Source organism: Monomorium pharaonis, chromosome 3 (genome assembly GCF_013373865.1).
Source record: "Monomorium pharaonis isolate MP-MQ-018 chromosome 3, ASM1337386v2, whole genome shotgun sequence".
Classification (NCBI taxonomy): Eukaryota; Metazoa; Arthropoda; class Insecta; order Hymenoptera; family Formicidae; genus Monomorium; species Monomorium pharaonis.
Genome location: NC_050469.1, coordinates 154742 through 178976, shown reverse-complemented (window position 1 = coordinate 178976; position 24235 = coordinate 154742). Strand labels below are relative to the sequence as shown.

At 39.3% G+C, this 24235-nt stretch overlaps 1 protein-coding gene across 1 annotated transcript in view; it reads right to left on the bottom strand.

The window, feature by feature from the left end:
- LOC105835647 (neurogenic locus Notch protein) overlaps nucleotides 1-24235 on the bottom strand; it is a 131828-nt gene that overhangs the window by 70184 nt on the left and 37409 nt on the right. The window contains exons 3-5 of the mRNA XM_028194271.2: nucleotides 13975-14331; nucleotides 12080-12235; nucleotides 1069-1251 (exon numbers count right to left, since the gene is read on the bottom strand). Coding sequence (XP_028050072.1) covers nucleotides 1069-1251; nucleotides 12080-12235; nucleotides 13975-14331 — 696 coding nt within the window. The remainder of the gene's footprint in view (nucleotides 1-1068; nucleotides 1252-12079; nucleotides 12236-13974; nucleotides 14332-24235) is intronic.

Sequence of the window (24235 nt, the reverse complement as noted above, 5' to 3'; positions counted from 1 at the left end):
TCCCGCGAAAATGCATCTTAGTCTTGGGCCATGGAACACTTGACACTTTGAAACAAAGACTACGTTTATACGTTATCGTTTAATCGGGTTTAGTAACACAAGTCTGTATAGTTATAATTACTGACTTAAAATGTCGTAAGTATTATAATTAAATTTAATTTAATAGCACAAACTAGGATTAACTAGCATTTGTACGATATTTTACTAAACTAGACTGATGATGACGCGTGTAAACGTAGTCAATGACTGTCGATGCGTCTTTATAAAATCCAAAACTTATCGAAAAATTTCTGATCTAATCCCTTTCTTGCATTAGAAATTTCCTTTTTCTTATGAGAAAAAAAAAATTAAAAATGTGATAAGATAAAGTCTCATTTGTGATTCAAATTAATAAAAAACTTTTTCACTACACATTTTTTCTGTTACTATTAGTATATTGCAACATTTTTTAATAATTTGAAATTGATTTTATTTTGGGCTCTCTCTCTCTCTCTCTCTCTCTTTTTCTTTTCTTCTTCGTTAAGACAATAATGCATTACCATAAGGAGACATAAACTTTCCAACGGAAGGAACCACTTTACTTTTACAAAAAACGTCTCACACGAAAACATAAAAACGCATCGTCGTTTCGAGAGTACCGCGAAAATAAATAATCCATCCACGTACAAGGGAACCTGGGACGACTTCCAAAGATAATTGCAACTTTCACGACGAACCTTGTATGAAACGATCAAAAAGCATACGGAAATATGTGCAACGTAGTGGCCGATACATATGAAAGTTAGTTGCGCGAAGAGTACAAACAGGCACAATTTGAAAAGAAATTGCTATCGTGAAAGCGACCAAAGTGTGTTTTCAAACGTGACGCGTTCACGGTCACGCGAGGAAGTAAAGGGAATTATACGCGGTGTCCCTTTTAGGACGTGCGAAGAGATGCATCGTTCTGCTCTCCCTTTCTCTCTCTCTTTCTCTTGAGAGAGAGAGAGAAGTGCGGGACGCGCGACGTCAAAGGGACACGTAATCATCCGCAAGTACCGTGAGATGAATTATAGAGAGCGACGTACTTACCAGGCATGCAGACGCATCGAAAGGTCCCAGGATCGTCCAGACAGGAACCGTCGTTCTGACATGGATGCGACTCGCACTCGTTCACATTCGTCTCGCATCGTGGACCCGTGAATCCTTGCGTGCAATTGCACGCGAAAGATCCGGGCGTGTTCACGCAGATACCGTCGTGCTCGCAAGGAGAGCCTGCAATAAACGAGAAAAGACAAATGTCGTTACTTTCAAAGGTAATCAAAATATCTCAAGAAGATTAAAATACAAGTAGATTTTTACAAAAATTTATTGTATTTAAAGAATAAATTAATTAAATAAGTCTATTTGAAAAATGGGTTTTGTGGTAAAATTTCAGATTGCAAATTATATAAGATAAAATAAAAATTTAATACGCGCAAGAATTTCACGCAGTCATTCAGCACCGAGTAATTTGACGCTCAATACAAAGCAGATCTCTGCGCGACACATTCCGATCTACTCCTACATGGCGGATAATTGACGCCACGAAATTCTAAAGGGAGGGCTCCGCCGTCGTATCTCTGCGGGATTCCTCGGTGAAAGTTCATCCGGTTTCGGTATTGGAACGTATTGGAACCTACGCGATACCATTTCGAGTGAAACTTCTTCCTGTTCTTTTGCGGTAAGGCCGAGAAAAGGGATAGGTGACACATGCCGTAAAGCGCCGTGGCGACTTTTCGTGCCGATCGTTCTTGCTGATGATTTAAACCGTGGTAAAGAGGCGCACACGGCTCGCATAATAATTAATAACTGAATACGGTTTTACGACTCGATGTAGCGCGCGTTTATACCGCTGGACCAGCCATACGAGCGAACGTATGCCGCAGATAGTGCTCCTTAATTGGCAAACTCGCCGGCACTTTTTAGATGCCGCCATTAGAGCGGGGAAAAGGGAGAGGGGAACACTTCCTATACCCGGCTAACTCGACCATAAGAAGGCGCATGCTGGCAGAGAACATTCTTGAAGCACTGACGACGACAGTTCGTTTAAAGGAGATCGCGTTTTGCCCGCGGAAGCTTCTCTCTTCTCGGAGATACGTAACCCTCTCTAATTGCAGCGAGATAATTGCTACGGGCGCAGTTGCCTACCCGGCGTGTCTTGCCAAATGAGAGCTTCATTACAAACGTTCTCTCTTTGTACAACTTTTTCTTTTCAACGCAACGGAATTTGTGCTGGCTACATCGAATTGACTCTATTTCCTATGTTATATGTTATTCGAATCATTTTTTATTAAAATTATTGACAATGCTACAAAAATTAGTAATAATATACTATATCGTATACCATTACATATAAATTACATATTATATAACATTAATGTTTTAGACATTGATGTTTAAATATAAGAGTTTAAAATAGAGACAAAACAAGTAGATGTATATACAGAGCGATATATATATAGATAAATATATGCAAATATATGTACGAAATGTGTATCTATCGATCTTGTATAAAGACGGCAAAGCATTTAAATATTATGTTTTTCTAAATAATTTCATCGCGGTTCAAAGCAACGTGCGCGATTGGCTGCAAGCATCGTGACAGATACCGGCTTTTCTCATCATCAGTACAGCCGCAGGTACGCACGAGTTTGTAAAGAGGCGTTTGCTTTTGCCTCGGTCGCATACCACGCTCGTGTATTTCGCCAACGGTTTTTCCGACCCCGCGGTGTAATTGCCGTCGCGTAACGGACGAGGGCGACGAAGGAGAAAAATGGCGCGACGCGAAAAAGAAACGCACGTACACTTACTCGCGACAGTAAGAAACGCATTGCTGCACCGTGTTCGCGATCGGGTGACATGACAGTAGGAGAGATGACAAATTGCTCTCCGAGAATGTCACGTTACCGTACTCGCGCGAGCTACAGAATTAGCGTTAAAAAGCTATCGTCCGTATGCAAAGCCGCTCGAAAGCAGCGATGACCGTAACATCTGCGAACGTTACCTCGCTAATCGCCGTTGAAACGACTCAAACTTTTGCCATTCAAACGTTTCGTACGAATATAACAGTGCGTGGATAATTTTAAGTTTACTTTATAAATTTAAAAAATATATAAGATTTTTGATTTCAAAAAGGGATTATATAATATCTTCATTAGTTGCAGTGTTTTCACACATCGCTCTCATTCCCATACCATCATTATTTTTACGCTGCTTTCTGGACAATCGATATAGAATTCTTCAGATTCCCGGTTACGTTTCGATCTTACGCAATTTATGTACGTACTTTCCACACAGATTCTCCAAGACAACAACGCGGCATAATTGGTTCGGTTGCATACGCCGCCGCGTGGTGCAGTTTGCGAGTGATGTTGCACCGCCACCGGGTAAGATTCACCGCGCTCGCGGTTGCATCAGGGCTCATCCGAGGAGGCTTCTTGCTCTCTCGCCGGGAGCACAAAGTCGCTCCCTTCGCTTAAGGAACTTAATCTACCAGAAAATATGCAATCTAGATAATAACAGAGCCCCGGCTCGGGCGCGAGATCATTATAGTTGTTATTAAACTTAAAATAACAATTTAGCGTTTAATTAGATTCGTTCACGGGGGACCCCGCGCTGCAGGGGCGCCCTCCCTTCACCCCCCCCCCCCCCGCCACCTCCCCAAGAAAACTGCGCTTCTGTGGTGGACGGACAACGCCGGACGACTTGGGGGCTCACACTCCAGCCTTCTCGCTCACTCCTCCCTCGACGCGACTTCCGGCAAAATCTCATTATACTCGGCGCGCTGTCGTCGCGCGTCAACCACATCATCGGTCGCCGAATCGCCGCTCTCGTGATTTGCGCTTTTTGCATTGTAAACTGCAGCTTCGGTTACATCGAGATTATTTTAATCTTCCGTGCTTCACATTTTTTAATGATACGCTGCACGTAACTATTAAGTAGCCGATATATAAGAGATAGATCGCACAAGAGAGTTAAAAAGTCACGAATTTATGTGTACATATATAGGTAGTTATAATTACCGAATGTGAAAGTTCCCCGTAATTACGGATTCTTCACAAAAACTTCAAGATGTCTGTTTTACTATTTTTTTGTAATACAAAAAAGAGAAAGTGTAGAATAAAATAATTTTTGGGAAGACAATTAAAATGGTTGTTAATGATCAACGTTAAAAATTTTAATATAGCAATTTACTTTCGTCGAAAAAGTACAAACAAGACTTTTGATACGGTTCATGTACGTATATCGCTAGCCAAGGATTTCTTCAGGTAGTATTGGCCAAATTTCAATGTAACAATGGGCCTTTGTTTAGCTAATAGGTAGTAACGCACGTTCATAGTTTCTGGGCAGGAGCCGCTTAATGTCGGTACAAAAGAAAAGAATAAAAAAAAAGGAAAAAAAAAATAAAGAATAACCGTGAAGGAAGGTTTCGATACGCATTACCATATTTACATTTGCACATTTACACAGTCATTGTGCCACTATTATTGCATCTACATCATAAACAAAAGAGATAATTGATTCGGAGTCATCTATTGTTCAAAAGAGAAAAGGTGTGAAAGAAAACGTAGCTTCTAAATAATGCACGACATAAAAACAAGCGAGGATATTATATTCGTACACATGCGGACAGGAATGCCTAGCCATATGAAGTTAGGTACGTTCCGATTTCTATATAGAATACGTTACATGCATTATAGAAATCCGGGAACGCAGCTAACTTCATATGGTCAGGCATTCCTGTCCGCGTGTTGTACGTTTGCCAAGCCGGATTCTTTCTCGATCTGTCTTCAAAAGGAGTGATGCCTGAAATTTTCGGTAATTGACGTAAATATTTATAAACCGGTAGAAACAGAAAAGGCAGGCAGGTGGCGGTGATGACTTCATGAATTATAAATAATGAAACATACTGATCGGGATGGAACAAAATATTATTCAGCAAAATAAGTTATGTAGGCCTGACAATTTAGAAATATATATAAATATATAATAAAACAAATAAAATAACTCTGGGAAAGATAGTTTCCTTACAATAGAGCATATGAAAACAAAAATTCAGTCTAAAAAATTTTTGTCTAAAAATCAATTAAAATATCGTTCCACAGAACGATAAAAGGATGAGATAGTTATTACATTGAAATCGCTTTATTGAGTCGACTTAATAAATCTACCGATTAAATAGCTGGCCGTTTGCCGAATCGATTTCAGATCCTGCTCTGAAAATTGAGATAATTAAAACGCGAAGAAAGGAGACAAGTATCATGAGATTGAATTTCTACGATTTATTATTTTCGATCATTATTTTGATTTCAGAGCAAACGCGGAGATCATTCGGAGATCTTTTTCTCGGCCTCGTCACGAGTCACAAATATTCGGGTGCCGTTTAAGTTATTATTCTAAGTACAACCGCGGGCATCGGAGGGCAGACGATAAGTGAACGTGCCGCGGCTTGAAAAAAAAGGGAACCATGTAGATTGCGATCGTGCGAGAACAGCCGGAGCCACTGGGCGGAACGATCATCGAAATATTCACCTTGATGCCGAGCAGCCGATAATTACGCCCGGTGGCCATTAATAAACTAATCCTTGAGGATTTCTTACCGGCCATTCGGAGCAAGGAGTCCTGTCGTTTTATCAACGTTCAGAATCTTCGAGTGCCCAGGGCAATCGTCAGAGGAAGAGACGGATGAGATGCGGAGGGGTAAGAGAAGAGACAGGCCGATCTACAGGGTTTAATGACTTGTGGTATCAAACGGCCAGGAGGAGAAAAAAGGGGGATAAATGAGATGAGGTGGGTCCGAAGTCCGGGCTAATCACCGACGATATTAATGCGCGGTGTACAAAGAATGCGGCGAAAACTACATTTGAGTTTGGTAAATTGCTGACGCTTCTCGGCTCCAAATGGTTGAAAAATGCACGATGGTGCGTCAAAACGTTAATTGAATCATCCGTTTTAAAATGTGTACGTATAGAATCTACTTATAATTATTATTGAAGAATAAATTCATATTTTTATGAATATTAATTACATTTATACGGATTTTATTTGAATCGATTTCGTATGTATTTTAATGACTAAAAGTATCGAAATCTGTAAGATAAAGCAATGTATTATAATATATAGAGATCGATGCTGTACAGAAAATAATTTTTCCTGTTTTCCTAATAAATATTTTCAAAGTTATGATTTTTTGAAGAATCGAGAGCGACAGCAATAAATCGATAAGAACGATGACGCCGTTTAATTACATGGTTGACGAGCGAAAACTCGTGTATGGAAGAATCTTGACAATATGGCCAAGGGGTAGTAGTTCGCCCTTCATCATCACGCACGGCACGGACGTGACAGAGAGTCATGTACGTGGCCGTACGATAATTTACCGATAATTTCTCAAATCGCGTCCTTCGCATAGAAGTGAGTAATCGTACGCCCCCGAAGCCAAAGGCAGCCGAAGGTCTCCTTTGAGAGAATGAGAGAGGGAGAGAGAGCTGCGCGGGAGAAGTGATCGTCCTCGGGGAAAGGGGACCATCTTTGAGTAATGTATTCCTAATTACGATGCCCCGTGCAAAACGTGGAACGCGATGCCGTCCACCGTCGCCGCGTCGGGCGGACGGAGAGAACGCGGACGAACGCAGAAAAACGCGGATCCTCTAATTCATCGCCCGGTAGACGTACAAAAAACGCCTAACGGTCGAAACGAAGCACCTGGGTATATTTCAAGCATAGTCCGACCAATGAACGAACGCCATCAGCTACGAGAATAATTCATAGCGGATGATAAATAACATTCATACACGCGATACAACGCTTTTTTAATATTTATTTTTATAAATTGCACACTCTGTGTCGCAAATATGTATACGGAGTGTCCGGAAAGGCCAAATTTATATAATAAGTTAATAAGGCCGAGTAGGCAAAAAAAAGTTCATATTACTTCGTACAAACTCATATCCAAAATACTTTATTGAAAAGATATAACAAATGTTCAAAAATTTTTATTAATTGTTATAATATTTATAATAATTATTCGAGGAGTACTCGAGAGTTCGTCAGTCATTAGTTTAACAAATAGGACTACATTCTTACAAAAGAATTTTCGAATATTTATTGTAACTATTATATTAATTAATTAAAATCTTTGATTATTTATCACTTTTCAATAAAACATTTTCAGACATAAATTTAAATGAATTTTTTTGTCTACTCAACCTATTCGACCCCGACCTTTCCGAACACCTTGTATAATTCTTTGAAAAGATTACATAACATTGGCATATATTTAAGAAAATAAACATACATGCACCAACAATCTGAAAGCACAGACGTGTGAAAGAGTAAATATACATAAAATAATGTGTTGAAATGTAAATTAGAGTTTTAGATAAATTACAGTGCTATTTTAGATCGAATTGTTTTTACGAGATAATTATCATGGACGACGATTATCGTACAAGACGCTTTCGAAGTGTGTGGCAATCAGCGTGAGGCGAACCAAGTCAATTGTTAACGCTCACCACCGAAATCCAATTAATTCCATGACGGTTGATTAACGAACGGCTACTAATGCGAGGAAGAAATCTACAGTACCGCGCGCAACGAGAGCTGGTGGGGCGAGTGCGTCGAGGAAGAAAGCCCGTGGACACAAAAGACGCGCTTTCGATTATTAATGAAGTGTCTTTGTCCGTAGCGAAACGTATTAACCGCCGTGCTCCGCTACGGGCGGTGTTGCGTATTTATTATGGTGCCGGGAACGAAGGTGATTTCTACTCGAAGTCGTTGCCAGGTGCTCCTCCGTGTCCTCCGTCTACCTTTTAAACGAGCTCGCATTCCCAGTCGTCAGCCAATCTACGATCGCGGCTTTCACGACAGTCCGTAATGCATTCGTTTAATCGTAATCTCTCAATTATTCGTGCGACATATATGCCCGCGAATGTAAGCTCTATATTTTGCTTCCCGCAGTCTCGCGAATTGAATCAGTGAAAAAAATTGACTTTCTCAAGGAACGTTTTATGTTTTAATATTATTCACATATAAAATTGAATATTATTTTTGTTCTTTTAGAATTTGTTAGTAAATTTAAACTTTCTCTACTTTTCGATGTTATATTCCCGTGTACGTACGTACAAAATTTTGTTCCTATTTCTTAGATAATGTTCAAAGCGGACAGAATCTCGATTATATATTATGTACAAACCGAATCAAATCTTCACAAATAATATCGATAAGACTCGTGCAAGAATGCGTGTATCAAGGAAATCAGCGAGGTGTGTGGCCCCATGCCGTGCTCGAATCTTGATCGGACTATTAATTAACTCGCTACTACTGCCTGTCTTCACTGGGTTAATTTCAAACTCATTACCAATGTATACTCACGTTGCCAAATGGTTGCTTAATCTCCACTTTTGAGCTCGCAATATGCTGCTCATCGTAATCTTAACACCTGACAGATTTATTTACATTACACATCCGATGATGTATGTATATATATAATAAAGATATTTTTTTTTATTGCAGAAAGTATTACATATCAATTGATTACATTATTACTATTGCCTTAATATTTATTTGACTTATTTGCATTGAGGTTTTTTAGATTTAAATCTCTGAGGATTTTTGTTACATTTATAATAAAAATTTACGTATTTATTAGGATATTGTTATCAATAATTATACTTCTAATAACAAAATATTGCATACGTTCAATAAACAAACAATTTATTCAAGATGTCTGCTGCAAAGAAATCTCGATAAATTCTTGCATGACCATTAATTATTTCCACAGAATTATTAATAATTCGTTGTCGTCTTGGCAGCGGGATTCCCTCGCGATACATCACACGGGACCTAGCAATCATAGGTCGCATATCACAGTTTCTACGGTGCCGAGGAAAGAGGAACGACTCCGAAAGGATAAGTTTGCCTGGAGGTAAAGATTGAGAAAGGGAGAGAAAATTAGGTACATCAGTGGTATGGTATTAAAAATCGCTGTCCCCCTGTGAAACGTTTACGCGCGACACTATGTGTGTAGTCGAATCGATGTGTCACCTCGAGGGTAAGCGATAAATTGGCATCTCTCGAGATCCAGATTAAAGATTAGCGCTCTAAAATTGTGGTCCTCTGTTTTCGACATGATTACCATATCTTACAAAGAATTTTTTTCATTTTTACAAATTTTAAAATTTTGAAAGGTATAATAAAATCTTTAAGTATTATAATTCTCACACAAAAATAATTCATTATTAGTAACACCTATTCAATTAAAATTAATAATTAAATTTTTAAGTTTTAGGCCTGGTCTACAATAGCTGGAGTAAGCATGGAGTAAGAAGTAAGAGTAAGGTAATTTCCTTCTGCGCTGTGATTGACCGAGCGTTAAGAAAAGCAGGAGTAGGAATAAGATAAAATGAAAATAGTTTATTTCGCTTACTCCCTTATGCCAGCTTTCTTACACTGGATTAACCCTTTTACGCCTAGTCTTACTTCTTACTCCATGCTTACTCCAGCTATTGTAGACCAGGCCTAATCCATATGGAATTTACAACAACGTATGTACATATACATATATGTTTTTAAATTAAAATTAAATTTAAGAAATTATGTCATTAAATAATAATTAAAAAATATATTTCATAATAATTGTATGTAATTGTACGAAATTTTGATGGCTCGAAAAATTTGTTTTAAAACATGTAGTACCTTCAATAAAAGTTCATTTTATTATTATATCGCACTGGTACGAACGACCCCATAACATGTGCCGATTAAAGCTTCCCGACCGGTGATAGATCGATCACAGAGCCTGATGACGGGAACGTCGACGGAACGGCGTGATGAGAACGAGAATCCGGCACAATAAATAACACGCGGATCCGGCGCCGAATTAATCGATCGTAATCGATCGATTCGCCATACGCCAATCTGCCCCGTGTAGGTTTTCAATTTGCACGGACCGTGGGGGCCTCCGTACACTCGGATCGCGCACATTAATCCAGCGATTACTATACCCGAGTCTCGCCGCGAGCGAATCTTGCCGTTATCTTATTTGAAAAAATCTTTCGCGCGATATCGATTTCAACGCATCTCATTTCTTTCACCTTTAACTTCCGACTAATAACGTATCTATTTACTATGCCAAAGCGATATAACATCGTTAATAAAGACATTATTAAATATAATTTCTTAAATAAAAAGTTTATACTTGCCGAAATTTAATTATATCTGGACACTACATTTAAATATTATCTACCAATTAAAAAAATATCTTTCTCTATGTCACCTCATCATTTTTTCCCCACGCGTATAAAAATTTTTTTTATTTCTGTAGTACATTTTAATTGTGTAAAATAATATATTCAATGTTAGATTAAAAATATCTTTTTTTATATATTCGTATTTTATTAATGGAAGTTTAATATCGTTAAGTTATTGTTAGAAATAAGGTACACATCTAAGCGCACGCTTCTGATGATTTCTGAGAACAATAGAGTATAATAATCTCTTCCACCGAAATTCGCTCCTTGTCGGTTTATTTATGAGTTTGATAAGTAGTGGACAACAGTTAAAACATGACCGCTTGTCGTGATTACGAAGCTCATAGCGGGGCAACGTGAAATTCGGCATCTGCTTTTAGTTAGCGAGCTATTAACGACGCCAACAAAAGATGGCAATAAGCCAACTATTATCTCTCGTTTTTCTTACGAAAGAAAGAGAAAGACTTGCTCGCGTGTCCTCCATTGACCGGCAATTATCATACTGCCCACGCTGGTGCAGCGATGTTAACACACACAAACTGTACGAGATAGACACACGAACGTACGAATATACGTGATCAGAAGGAAATATCACGGAGCTCGATGACCTTTTCGAACGGCGAGACCAATCGGTCAATCTCGTCAACGACTTATTGAGATTTTTTAAATCGCGATAATAAGTTAAATTTGCGCGTGAAAAAGGTGCCGCAAATTGAAGCAGATTGAAAGAAGTTGTAACACATACACGGAGAGAAAAATTTCTTTAAATTTAATAAACCGTTTTGTTCGACTATTCCGAAGCATATATTTCTTTGTTTCTAATACATTTTATTAAATCTAAAGAAATTCTATCTGTTTAAAATTTATTAAAACTAAAGAAAATATATGCTTTGGAATAGTCAAACAAAACTATTTATTGAAACTAAATAAATCTTTCTCTCTGTGTATAATATATACTATCAGCTTTCGAGAATTATTTTTGTAAACTACACGTTTCATTCTTTAAACCATAAATTTAATTAAACTGGCGTCTATTTGAAACTCGTGTCAGGGGATTTCGCGCAATTTAAAAACATGTAAATTTTATTTCAAGCGAGAATTTTCATCGCTTCCGATAAATGTACCTACTTTTGTTGAACCGGATACATGACGCACGCAAAGATAAAACCGTCGATTCGCCGCTTCGATGATCCGCGAATTTTCTTCAACCATCATTTGAACGTCGCAGAAGCAATTTATTACTTTCCAAGAGACTTTAATGCGAACTTGTCTCGCAGCGCGATAACATCTATCTGATAGTTATCCTCACGACGTTAGTTGCCGGATCGTGCGCAAACGCGTCGTTGACCAGCATTTCTGCGTTCTTGAATCGAGCCCGTCATTAATAACTATGCCGACCACCGAGACGCTCATTACTTTCGATTTAAACGGAGATTACTTTCGAAACGCGGATTAATAGTTGGCCGAAATGAATAAATCGAATGCGGATCGATTTAGAAGCAATTTCCGAAAGTAACCGCAGCATTTATCGGTCGATATAATTCAGCAATCGATTGGCCGACTTATTTTCGCCGAATTTATCCCAGCATAATCGGCACAATTTGCAACTCAAACAATTCAGAATTTCGTCCGCTTTTCATCATGAAAGTATCATTCGACATAATTTGCAATTTTGTTCGATTTAAAATTTATCTCGACATTTAGCAAGAAAACTAAATGTATAAGTAGAATTTTGAATCATAAAATATAAAGATATGTAAAAATTGGAAAAAATTGTTATGAGAAGCAATGAAAAAAAAAAAAAATCAAACCTTGTGTGCACTCGTCAATGTCTTCGGAGCAATCCAGTCCTTTGTATCCAGTAGCGCAGGAGCAGGTGAAGGACCCGTTGATAGGGCTGGTGTCACAGATCGCGCCCTCGTGACACGGATTCGACGTACAGGCATCATCAAGATGACAAAGCAGCCCTATGGAAATAATGTTCCTCTTTAGAAACTCTTCATATTTATTTTATCTATTATATTTTTCATTACATAGAAGTTTTCAATTCAAAATTTAATTCGTCGTGTCATTTTTAGTAAAAATAAAAACATTTCCTTTTTGCCCCGCTGACAAATACTTTTGATTGAAGTTTCTTTAAGCTTGCGGTATATCAAAAATAAATAAATGGGCCGCATAAAAAGTGTACGCAATCTATTTTGCAAAGTATTACAAATTTTCTTACAAATCTTACTCATCGATATAAAAATAATCTATTTTTCCACTTCTTCCAATCAATTGTAAATTGTACAGTCGTACGAATTATTATAAAACTAATCGAGGAAATTCCCAGCATCGTAAACTAAGGAGGACAACATAAAAGTGAGAAAGCTGATCGCGGGATATAATTTTCCTTGGGAAACGGATCGCGTGTGCGTTGAGACAAACTTTTCTTTATGAGGTCCCTCCGATAACGGTACCGAAGTCTCTCCCCAGGATATTCATATATGAACCAGAATAAGTGCATGCAGATGCAAGAACACACCCGCGACTAACTGTAAGTATATCTTTACTGAACTGAAAGCACGCCTGAAGGCAAGGCAAGAAGCGACCATTACGTGTTTGCATATTGCGTTGTGCATTGCGTGTTTGTTAACTATTGTAAGCCCTCTCTCTCTTTAAAGTAGGAACTAGAAAATACAGAATGTAACACGGTTCTTTTTAAGAACATACTAATCAAAGAATATGTTATCGTATCGATGTAAAAGAGAGAGAAAGAGAGGGGGGGGGGAGAGAGAGAGTAGTGAGATAGTCGCTCGGTATAAGCGCGCTCAGCTTCCCGAAATGGCGACGGTGTCTGGCGACGCGAGAGAGGAATATACCTGTATTTGGCGATCGTCGCGGGAATCGATCTGAAAAGCGTCTTCTACATCGACTACTCCCGCGGCAGGGCGGCGGGACAGGACGAGTAAGGACAGAAACTCGTTTCCAGTCGCCAAGGTCGGCACACGGCGAGAAGCCGGGGCCCCGGGAGTCTTCGGAATCTCGAGATTCCGAGGGACCCGTTCTACGTTCTCTACACGGTGTACCGGCGCATCATACCGGCCGCATATGTGCGGCGGCACCTGCACCTGCCGATGCATTGCGGCATCGCCGCCGCGTTGCAGCGCGGAGTTCTCGTTCTCGACCATACTCGGACCATATTGAGTTAATCACCCTGCCCACCCGCGGATCCGCGCCGCGCGCGGCCTCGCCAAACCAAAGACGCGGTTTTCCTCCCTCTTGAACCGAGGCTTTCTGACTTCCGTCATAGTTCTCGACACGAGCTCACGACAGTCGATAAAGTGATTCATCCGAATTGCCAAATACAGGTATATCTGGTGCAACGAATAATCGTTACAATAAAACTGATATCATTGACATGGCTACAGTGTAAAGAAATAACCGGATATACATACACATATATATATATATATATATATATATATCAGGGTGCTTGAAAAGAATTCAAAATAAGAAAATCGATAATAAATATTTCTACAGATGTCTATGCGTTTTAGCGAATATTAAAATAAGTAATTTTAAAAACTACTTTGCGAATAAAAGTATTGTACTCCATTATTTCAAGATAGCAAAATGCGTCCACAAGTCCCAAAAAAAAACAAAAAAACTTGAGAGTACGTTTACCTTTCGTTCAACGTTTTATGGAGAATAACCTACGACTTACCGGTCTTTCCGTATGTGCACTGACAATAGAAGCTGCCGACGCGATCGATGCAAGTTGCGCCGTTGAAGCAAGCCGCTCCTGCACAATCATCGATGTTGACGCTGCAATCGGGCCCGGTCCAGCCGTTCACGCATATACACGAGTAACTGCCATGCGAATTCGTGCATGTGGCCCCGTTGTGGCACAAGGACGGCCGTACCGAGCACTCGTCCACGTCCAGTTCACACTGCGTGCCGGTGAAGGCCGGTGGACACAAGCAGGAATACTCGTTCACCCGGTCCATGCAGGTGGCACCATTTTGACACAGATTGCCCGGACAGTCATCGATATTCTCCTCGCAATGAGTGCCTCGGAATCCTGAAAAATAACAAGATCACAACACGTTATTTTATTATCAAAGTAAATTAGAGATTGCACCATCGGAATTAAATTTTAGGATAAGACTTCGCGCAATAAATATAAAATCAATGTGCTATAATGTACGTGAGATGATGAGAGTACGTATACAAAATAGCAGATAAATTGTACAACGAATAAAATGTGCGTAATTACGTCAAAATTAATAAAAATATAAAGAATTAAATGTCTTGTTAATGATACTGACTTATTCCGACGTTTCAGACGTTATTATTTAAATAAACTATCGGCAATCGGATCGCACCGGTGGTGGAACTCTCGGTCGTCGTGACTAGGTTTTATTACACTCGATCCGCGATCGTCGTTCGAGCGCATTTGCATAACCACGATTGGCAGCGCGATTAATAATCGCGACTGCGAATCGCGACGATATTTTCTAATCGGCGTTTAACGGGATGATCGGACGACGGCGAAAAGAAGAAGCACGATCGCGCGGTAATCGTTCTCGGTTCTACGGCGCATCGGCATGATGTTCGTGGCACGGTTATAAAGGGAACTCATTACCGCAACACGTCCGCCGCCGGCGTGAAAAATCGAGACGCGCCGCCGCGGCGGCGTCGGTTTTGCCACTTCTATGAATTTATGCTTGAATCGCGCGGTCGAGGCCAACTTAGTAAGAACATAGGCCGCGAGCTGGCACGCCGAAAGGATAAAGCGATAAGCTCCGATAACCGTGAAATTGGCACTCGGATGCGCCGGGACGGATTTCTTCCGGCCAAATCGCGCGAAGAAACAGTAAGCAAATAGAAGCGGAAACGCGACCGCTGAGATCGCGTCATTATATAGGAAAGATTTTGCAACTGCGGGTGCAACGCGCAGTTCCGTTGACGCGGATGATTTCAGATTTTGCTGATGTCGACCGTACGAGGGAATGCAAAGTTTCCGGATTGAAAAGAAATTTCGGAAATCATCGTGCACTTTTTACTTGCTCGTTGATAGCATATGCTGCTTTATTCGCTATAATTTCCAGCTCCCGTTAACGATCGTTGAATGAAAGTTTGATATTTCTGTTTTAAAATGGATCACAAGCTGACCATACGGTAGCTCTTGAACTTCAGAAGAAAAAGATCGTCATCGCGGTGCATGGTGGTGAATCGATCGGACCGACCTTGCATGACGTTCGATTAGTCACATCATGAAATTTTATTCATCTGTCGCTCTCTGCCCTTATTCTGTCGGGCAAAACAAACATTTGGACACGCGATGGCTAACGGATTCGCGGCAGTTCATCGTGACCTGAGAAACTTTTTATTGCCTACTTACTATTGTACAAACTCTTACGTTTAATAAATATTTATAAATATCAATATTAATTGTACATGTTCACCCATAGCAAAATACAGAATAAAAATGTAAAGTTAAATATCATTAATTAATTTTAATCAACGTGTCGTTGACATACATATGATTTAGGGTCAACTCGGGTAAAGATGGCCATAGTTTTTTTAAATGTAAGAAACATACTTTTATTTTTATTATTTTTTAATAGCGTTTGGTATATTACTTCACTGAAACTTTAAGTGTGTAAAACTATCGACATTAAAAAGAAAATACTTAATAAAAATTTTTTATTATCAAAATATTGAAACATGAACATTGGCCATCTTTCACAACTTTTAGGGAAAAGATGGCCATAGTATTATAGAACAGTTGGCTATACATTTTTTATGTATTTAACACATTTATAGACTAATAAAAAACATTTTTAATATTAAATGTTCACACAAGTTCAGGATCAATTTACCTCATTGTCATTATTAAAAAAAAAAACATATATGATATGTCAAATTAAAAATTAGGCGCACAACTTAATTCTCGCGTTTTTAAATAAAATATATACATAAACACTTACCCCGAAATATCATGGGCTATCTTGCCCAAAACTCTCTGTCGAGAGAAAGATAACCATAGTATTTATTTAAAAAATAGAAAAGGAAATAAAAAATATGATTACACATTACAATTTACATACTTGTGTTACGTGGGTAATATTCATTGCGACAGCACAACTGTAATTTATTCGACATTGTGGCAATTTCTAATAAACACGTGAAAAACTTTGCAGGCAATCAAAAGTAAAAACGTGATCTGACATCCACAATATTGTTATTTCGAATAATATACGCTTATTAACTACAGTAAATATTGATTATCTTTGAAAATAATTACGAGAACACATTAGTTAGCAATTATTGGAGAAATTATAGCCATTAGCCATCTTTTCCGTATGGCCATCATACCCTAACTTACCCTACAATAAATTTAGACGTTCCAATTCTTACATATCACGTGATTATTTTCTGTTCAAAGTTTCCATTCTTTGGTCTAATAAATTGGATTTAATTTTTAATTAAGCTATCTGCTTCGACTATCGACTATCGACTAACAATAAGATAAAGTAAACGTTCGCATACTTAAAGTCATGTATCTTTCTTAGGACGCTATTCGATCTTTATCCCGTCGCGAAAGTTCCGGTAATGAGATTGCGAAGAAACAAACAAGCGCGGCGCGGCACACCAGCAGATAAGACGCTGCCGTAATTAAGTGGCGATAGGGAACGGTGATCAATAATTCCGAGTGGCCCTTATGCACGCAACGGGCATCAAGGGAAACGAGACCGCGTGTAGAAAGCGGAGCGATAGAGCCGTACTAATAGAGCCGCCCGGCAATTATCACGGCGACAGCGTGTTGCACCAAGTGTCGATTATTGCGAGATATCGACGATTTGCATGTCGTTTTGTTCGTCGCAGAACAACTCTCGCTAAGAGAGAAACGTTATATGACACACCACCAATTACTGGCAAAAACACATATCGGCATAGTGAGCGCTTCTAATATCAATAATTCATTTATTACCGTTTATTAACTGTAACACGATCTAATGTCTAATCGCACTGATATTGCTTATGCAATATTTTCGCGGTATAAGCAGTTTATCTTTTTACATTTATGAGTATAATAAGATATTACATAAAATTATTACAATTGTAAACACGCATTAAATTTTTGTCTGTACAACACATGAATGCAGCAGTTATGTCAGGAGAGAGAGAGAGAGAAAATAACATCAAACATTTTAAGAAATTTTTAATTTTAATCTTGTCATTCATTATCATCAAAATTTTAATCTTGTCATTCATTATCATCAACCGTTTCGAATAATTATATTAATCTGTAATTGATACTGCATTGTCGCAACGAAATCGTGCGTCTCTTACAAGCTGGACACTATTCAGATAATTCATAGCGTCAAGATAAGTACACATAAATTGGATTAAAACGAGCCTAGATATTCCTTACATATAGGATGATTAGATGCGGAACAAAAACGCCACAAGGAAATCCGGATATGTGTACGTCGGCCAATATTAAAAAAAAAAAGAGCACACAATCCTGTCTTTTTCTTTCGTTCCCTTTATGCGTTCTTCTCGATACTCATCCTTATCTACCGGTATCAGCTGTTACCCGGTGATACATACCTGGTCATGGACCACAGTTAACATCTAATGGCGCGCATAATTTATGCCTCATAGAACATCCGACTACGCTTCCCGCGGCTATGTAGCAGCGATGACGACATGACTTAGGGCCAGAGTGATGGTAAAAACGCGGGCCAGCACGTACCCGTGAGGCCCATCACGTTATTATACTAGAACCCCGCGAAGGATGCCCGTGGCATTAATATTAAAGCGACGCGAAAGTAAATTGATCCAGCAGGAAGCGTTGATTCGCAGCGATTCATCGAAACCGTTTCAGAATCGTAGGCCTTTAAAAGTTGATCTTTGATGGTTGATATGTCGGTAGGTTCACGATTGCTATTTCATAATGATTCCTATTTGTGTATATAATAATTGTTAAGTTTTGCATATGACTTATTGTGTACATGAGAAATAAAAGTAATGGAAACAATTACGATAACCAAATGTAATTTCTCATTATTATTTTTTGGACATCTATTTGGCAAATAATTTTAAGCGATAGGAACCATCGTATCAAACGATGAGAGACATTATATCGTAGGAATTTTTAGGTGGTATCGATTTCTGGCAAGGTGCGCACACATGGTCGCATTCGGAAGGTTTCGAGCTGGAATTTCGATCGAGATTCCGCCAAGAAGCCTGACAAGGGCTTCTTTTCTTCTCGCGTTACCGTATAAAAAAAAAGATATATCTTTTTACATCCGTTTATGAGAACTTCTGCAATATATGTATATATCTACATCTTTGTTAATGCAATAAAAATTAACATAATCAACAATCTATGTAGAAACATTGTAACAAAATTATACTCGCAAAAAGAAAAAAGAAATTGATATAATGATATAAGTAATCTGAGGCAATAAAATAAATTACAGATCATTGTAATACGAATAGAAAAAAAAAACTATATGTGTGACAGTAGTTGTGAGATAATACGAAAATCTTTTCCTGTAACGCATCGTAAATTTTTCTCATGATAACGCAATTACAATATCTTGCTCCCTGCAGGTTTTTTCCCCGGGAGACTCCTTTACAAGAACAAAATTGCGGTGGCTCAGCGTTCGCGATGGCATTTGCACATTCCCTTCCTCGTGACTCGATTTCCCCCGGAGGTTTGCTCGTGCTCGGTCTTCCCCTCCCCCTCCTCTCTCTTTCTCTTCTATTCTCTCTTTCTTCGTTTCTGTGTTCTTCTCGCGTATCCTTCCTTACGTCCACGCGATATTGACTCTCAGGTTTTTGAGTGAGGGAGCATAATTAAACGGCGGACATCAAACGGCGGCATTCAACGGAATCTCATATTCCGTACAAAGTTGATCGATTCAGCGATCGGTCGCGCTTTTACGACGCTCTCGACAGAAAAGGTGCGCGAGCGGGAACGCGCGAGGACGATGCTCCGAAAAACTCAAGCCACTCGGGCTACTTCGAGGACCTCCGAGACCAAACGATTAGGGTAGACAGTCAGGGACGAGATGATGGCGCGGGACTCATCCGGCACGACGAATCGATTCCCGTTAATATCGATACCAGCGGCGCGAACAAAAGTGATGCACCTCCTTTAACTAAGAATCGACCACGCGCGTATTTACACGTTCATTCGTTCCGCACTCGTACTCGTGTCTTTTTTACGTTTTATTCCCTCGCCCTACAACGATACCGTTCAGACAACCTCGAAACATCGACAAGAAATCGGTCGGCGCCCCCCCGCAGCCCTCCGTTTTTCATCGACCACGCAAACAAGTTTCTCCCTTTTTAACAGACAAGCGCAGCGATTACAATTTATATTTCGTTAATCTACAATACCGTTGTGCTTCTATATAAAAACATATTAGCAATATTTTTGTATAAACATATCTTGCATGTATCTAAAAATCATATTATAAACTAATAAATTCTAATTATAATAATTTAATAGACAAGTATATATTTATAAGGAAAAATTGTATTGTAATATATTATTGTATTGTATTGTAAAATTAAATTCTACAAAATTATACTGTAATATTAAATTTCACAAAATTATTAAGAAAAGAACACAATATCATTGGAGTAATATAATCTTTATCTTTTTCAAAAAAATAAGCATAAGAGATATGCAGTAGCATACTAATAATAAAAATGCTCGCATTCTTTCATCATTCTTTAAAATTTATCCCCGCCAAGTCTTGTATCATTCTCAGCGTTTCTCACGTAAACGCAGTATATTTCGTGAGGGCACGAGTACCGAGGAAGGGGTGCCCGATGGCTAATGACGCGAGAGCTGATTTCCATAAGGTGCGACCCTCCTCTTCCTGGAAATCTGCCAACCCCCCGAAGGCAAGTCCTATCATGCACCACGGTCAACATAATGCAAAGGCTACGGCAGCGTAAACGACTAGAGGGAAGAGAGGCGGATACATCGCGAGTGTTCGCGTGAAGGTGAAAAAAAGGGCCATGCCACGAAGATCTGTTGCCCGCGAGAGAAAGAGAGAAAGAGGCGCGTGGGTGCGACGGGATAAGGACGGAAAGCCTTCGCTGCTTATAAATCAACCTGGATGAACCCCCATAATTGCAATTGTCCATTGAGCCTCACCCCAGATCGGAGTGATCGTTGCGCGCGTACGTACGAGTGTGCGTGTCGAGAGGAATGATACTATACTGCGAAGATGTGTACGTGTATCCGTTGCTTCGTTACTTCGACGCAGGGCTGCAGTGAGATTCGAGAGTTTAAAAACAATTTTGCCGGTCTTCACGATAATTAGAATAATATTGTGTTTTGTAACTAAGATGTGAAAAAAGAATTTTAATATTAAACTCAATATAATATTGCGACAACTAAAAACATTGCAAATGTTCAGAACATTTGTCTTTTTTATATTTAATTTGTTATTTATCGGTTATCCTGTTTCCAAAGTAGCAATATTTATATCCTGTACGCATAAATTGTGATCGTTATATCATGGACTTTTCGCTTTAAAAAAAGTGAAGGTTATTATTTAATTCTTAATAAAGCTCGTTCATCATTCTAACAGATAAATTTCACGAAAATATCTGAAGAATCGGGAAATCACATTATTGGTCCCTCCAAAGCACAAGGGTATTCTCCGATGGAATGCTAGATTATGCTTTTCTTCTTTGATCCTAAGTCGTCGCCGAAGGACACGCTGCGTGACGTTAGGATGGTTGAACCTAGAACCGGAATTTCGAGAATCTGGCAAAGAATCACGGCAATTAGCAGCGCCGGGGTAGTCTAAATGATTTCATTCACCTTAAAATATCCGCGTAAGAGAGAGAGAGAGGGAGTGAGAGGGGGTAGAGAGAGATGGAAGGAGCGGAAATATAGACCCCGGAGGATTCTTGAGGAAGAGGATTAGCTGTAAGCCACGGAAAAATTTAGAGGAGCGTTAGATAGATTTGAATTCGGGATCCTGGATACTACAGGCTAGTTCTCTGACCGCTATGCCACCCTGCTCCAACTTATTTCTCTTTTATCTGCTTATAAGTCCCTAACCAATTAGAACCTTACGACTCCGTTTTACCGATATGAGTCCTTTTGAATCCAAATATCTTACAGAAACAAAAAATCGAGATACTGCTTGTTCATACAAGTGTGTCCTAAAAACTAGTTATGAATTTTTCACTGTTTGCCAACGCTCGCTTCCTTTTCTCGCGGAGGACAAAGAGCGCAGGAGTTTCCGTGGAATCGAGTCGCTCTTTATGATTTTGACGTGATACCTAAGGCTTCCCTCCCATCGCAAGGATATCCCTTTATTTCCGCTTAGCGCTATAAGCGCTCTTCCGTCGTGTCGCTCATCATGATGCGTTATATCCGCCGGATCATATTTCCAACTTGTGTGTCCAAGAGTGTTCATATAGGAAGCGTGTGATGCTGTTCCAATCGTAAACATCATATGCTTAGAGCATCCGCAATACCGATTATTAACTATCGATCGACGAAAGAGATAGAAAAAGATCACGAATGTTGAATTTTGTGTCATACGATGAGCATCCCGCGAGGGTATAGAGGCAGCGAAAGGACGTCCGTGTCGAATGTGTGTGTCCTTTCCTATATAAAACGCCCTATACGCTTCCACCTCGTTCCCCTCGTAAGCTCACGCTAACATAATCTGTCCCTCTCTTTCGTGCAACAGCCACTACTGGCCGTCTCTTTCTTCCTCCATCGCGGTCCCTTCTCTTCTGTTCTCCAATGCTTCCCCCTCTCTTACTCTTCCTTCACCGGCGTATCGCCGTGGTACTACCTTCCTCCCTTCAATTGGGACCTTCCGTCTCGCTCTGGCCCTCCCTTCCTCCAGTCCACAAGGCGCGCTGCGATGCACAGTGCCTCTCAGTCGGGTCGAGGTGTGGCAACATCGCGGGAGCGGGTGTACTTCCCGCGCGCTGAGCCCACGTGGTGGAGACTGTGGGAAAATTCTCATGCCGCCGAGTACGCCGCTCGCCGCCGCCGACGACGACGACGACGACGACGATGGCGATGGTGCTCAACCGGCGGCGACCGGCGCGGAAACAAAAGCTCGTGTGCGACTTCCTGCTTCACGAGTCTCTTGGAAAATTCCAAGTGCAAAAATGTATTATCAGAAAAAGCGGAAGGTTCTTCAGCAACTAATGCAAAAATGCTCCTAAATTTATCATTGGTTCTTTGCATGTTACACAGCGAAAAATCATCCTCATCCCCGAGATGTTTGCAATTCATAAACAATAAATAATCAATAACAATTACAAATTTTTGAATTGTGACAAGATGTGCATTTATTTTAACAAATTCTAAGAAATGTCGGTGCCTTGTTGACTCGTAGTAAATAACGTATAATTACATGTATAGTATTTAGGAGTAGTAAGATCGACTGAGATGCACTGAAAACACATTGGACTTCACGAAGTGAAGAGGAAGGTTAAATGCGAGGCCCGTGCTCCCTTCTCCCTCTCCACCAAAAAGCGTAGCCGGAATTGGATGGCCACGAGCATGCCACGAGGGAGGCCGTAGAAAAATTACTTGTCCACTGCCATAAAAGGATCTGTGAAACTGGCACAACATTATATTAATATAAAAAAAAATAATTAGAGTTTTAGTAGCCACTTTCCATAGTTCTCGAGTTTTTTATAAAAATAAAAAAGAGTTTTGCAATCCTTATATGAAAAAATGTGCTAACTTCGCGATATCTTTCCTTTAAAGTACAAGAAAGCAATAAATATAATATTATTTTAAAAAGTGCCACTATAGAACCCTAATTTTTTTTTTTTTATTAACAAAATATCGTGCCAGCTTCACAGATCCTGTCATAAACGCGGCCGCGGCGGCAAAACGTTATAGAATCATTTTGATCATATAGGCAATTTAGATGCAGCTCGGTGCACTTGGTGTCATTCTCGGGAGCATGATCACTCGACCATCCATCAAATTTTAAACTTCCGGCAAGTAAAAAAATCACGTGTACTTACGTAACAAAATCTTCTAATAAATTTACATAATTGGAATCTATTTTTTATTCGTCTTTTTTGAATCCTTGTTTTCAGTGTTTTAATAAATCAGTGCGTTACAAAAAATTAATGTCAAAGTAAAATATTTAAAAACTCTACAATAAAAGATACGTAAAGCAATGAAACAAGGTTGTTCTTTGACAGTTGCAGCGAAAGTTATTTACGCAAATGCACTTGCTGCTTTTAAAATTAATTACATTTAGAAAGCGCTTATGAAAATTAATATACATATATTACAAGTATAAGGCGTTGCTTACAGCAATTATTAGCAGCCGAGCAATAATTTTCCCGTGGTAATGTCGACGAGGATATCCATCGATCACCACTCAGTCTAGTGACTGTGGCTGAGAGAGAATGTGTGTTAGTCTGTTATGTTTCAGATCCTTGTAAGAAGTAATTACCACAATATGGTTAGTCCTCATTAGTGGATCTAATGAATCGACGCGAAGCGCTTTATGCTTCTGTTGGATCAAAATAATCATCTTTTTAATACAAATAAAAGAAAGCAATATCTTTTACTAGTTTGTTTTAAAATTCTTTGTTTAAAAATTCTTTATAATTTGAGTGATAAAAATAACAGCAATATCCACCTAATTTTGGGTGTACTTTTTTCAAAATTAATCTTATTTCTAAACATTTAGAATTATTTAACGAAATATAAATATATTAATGTAAACTTTTCCAGATTTTTTTTTAAAGCACGTAGCTTCGGAAATCGAGCAAGCAATGATTATTATTATTTACGTTTAGAATGTCTAGTCATTCCTGTTTTATGGTTACGTTCATCCGTAAGTAGACGCGAGTTTCGATTCTGAAGATGAGTATCGAATGCGAGTATTTGAATGGAAAACAGTCCTAAGCCGATCGTGCCGACCGATACTGCGGCGAACATC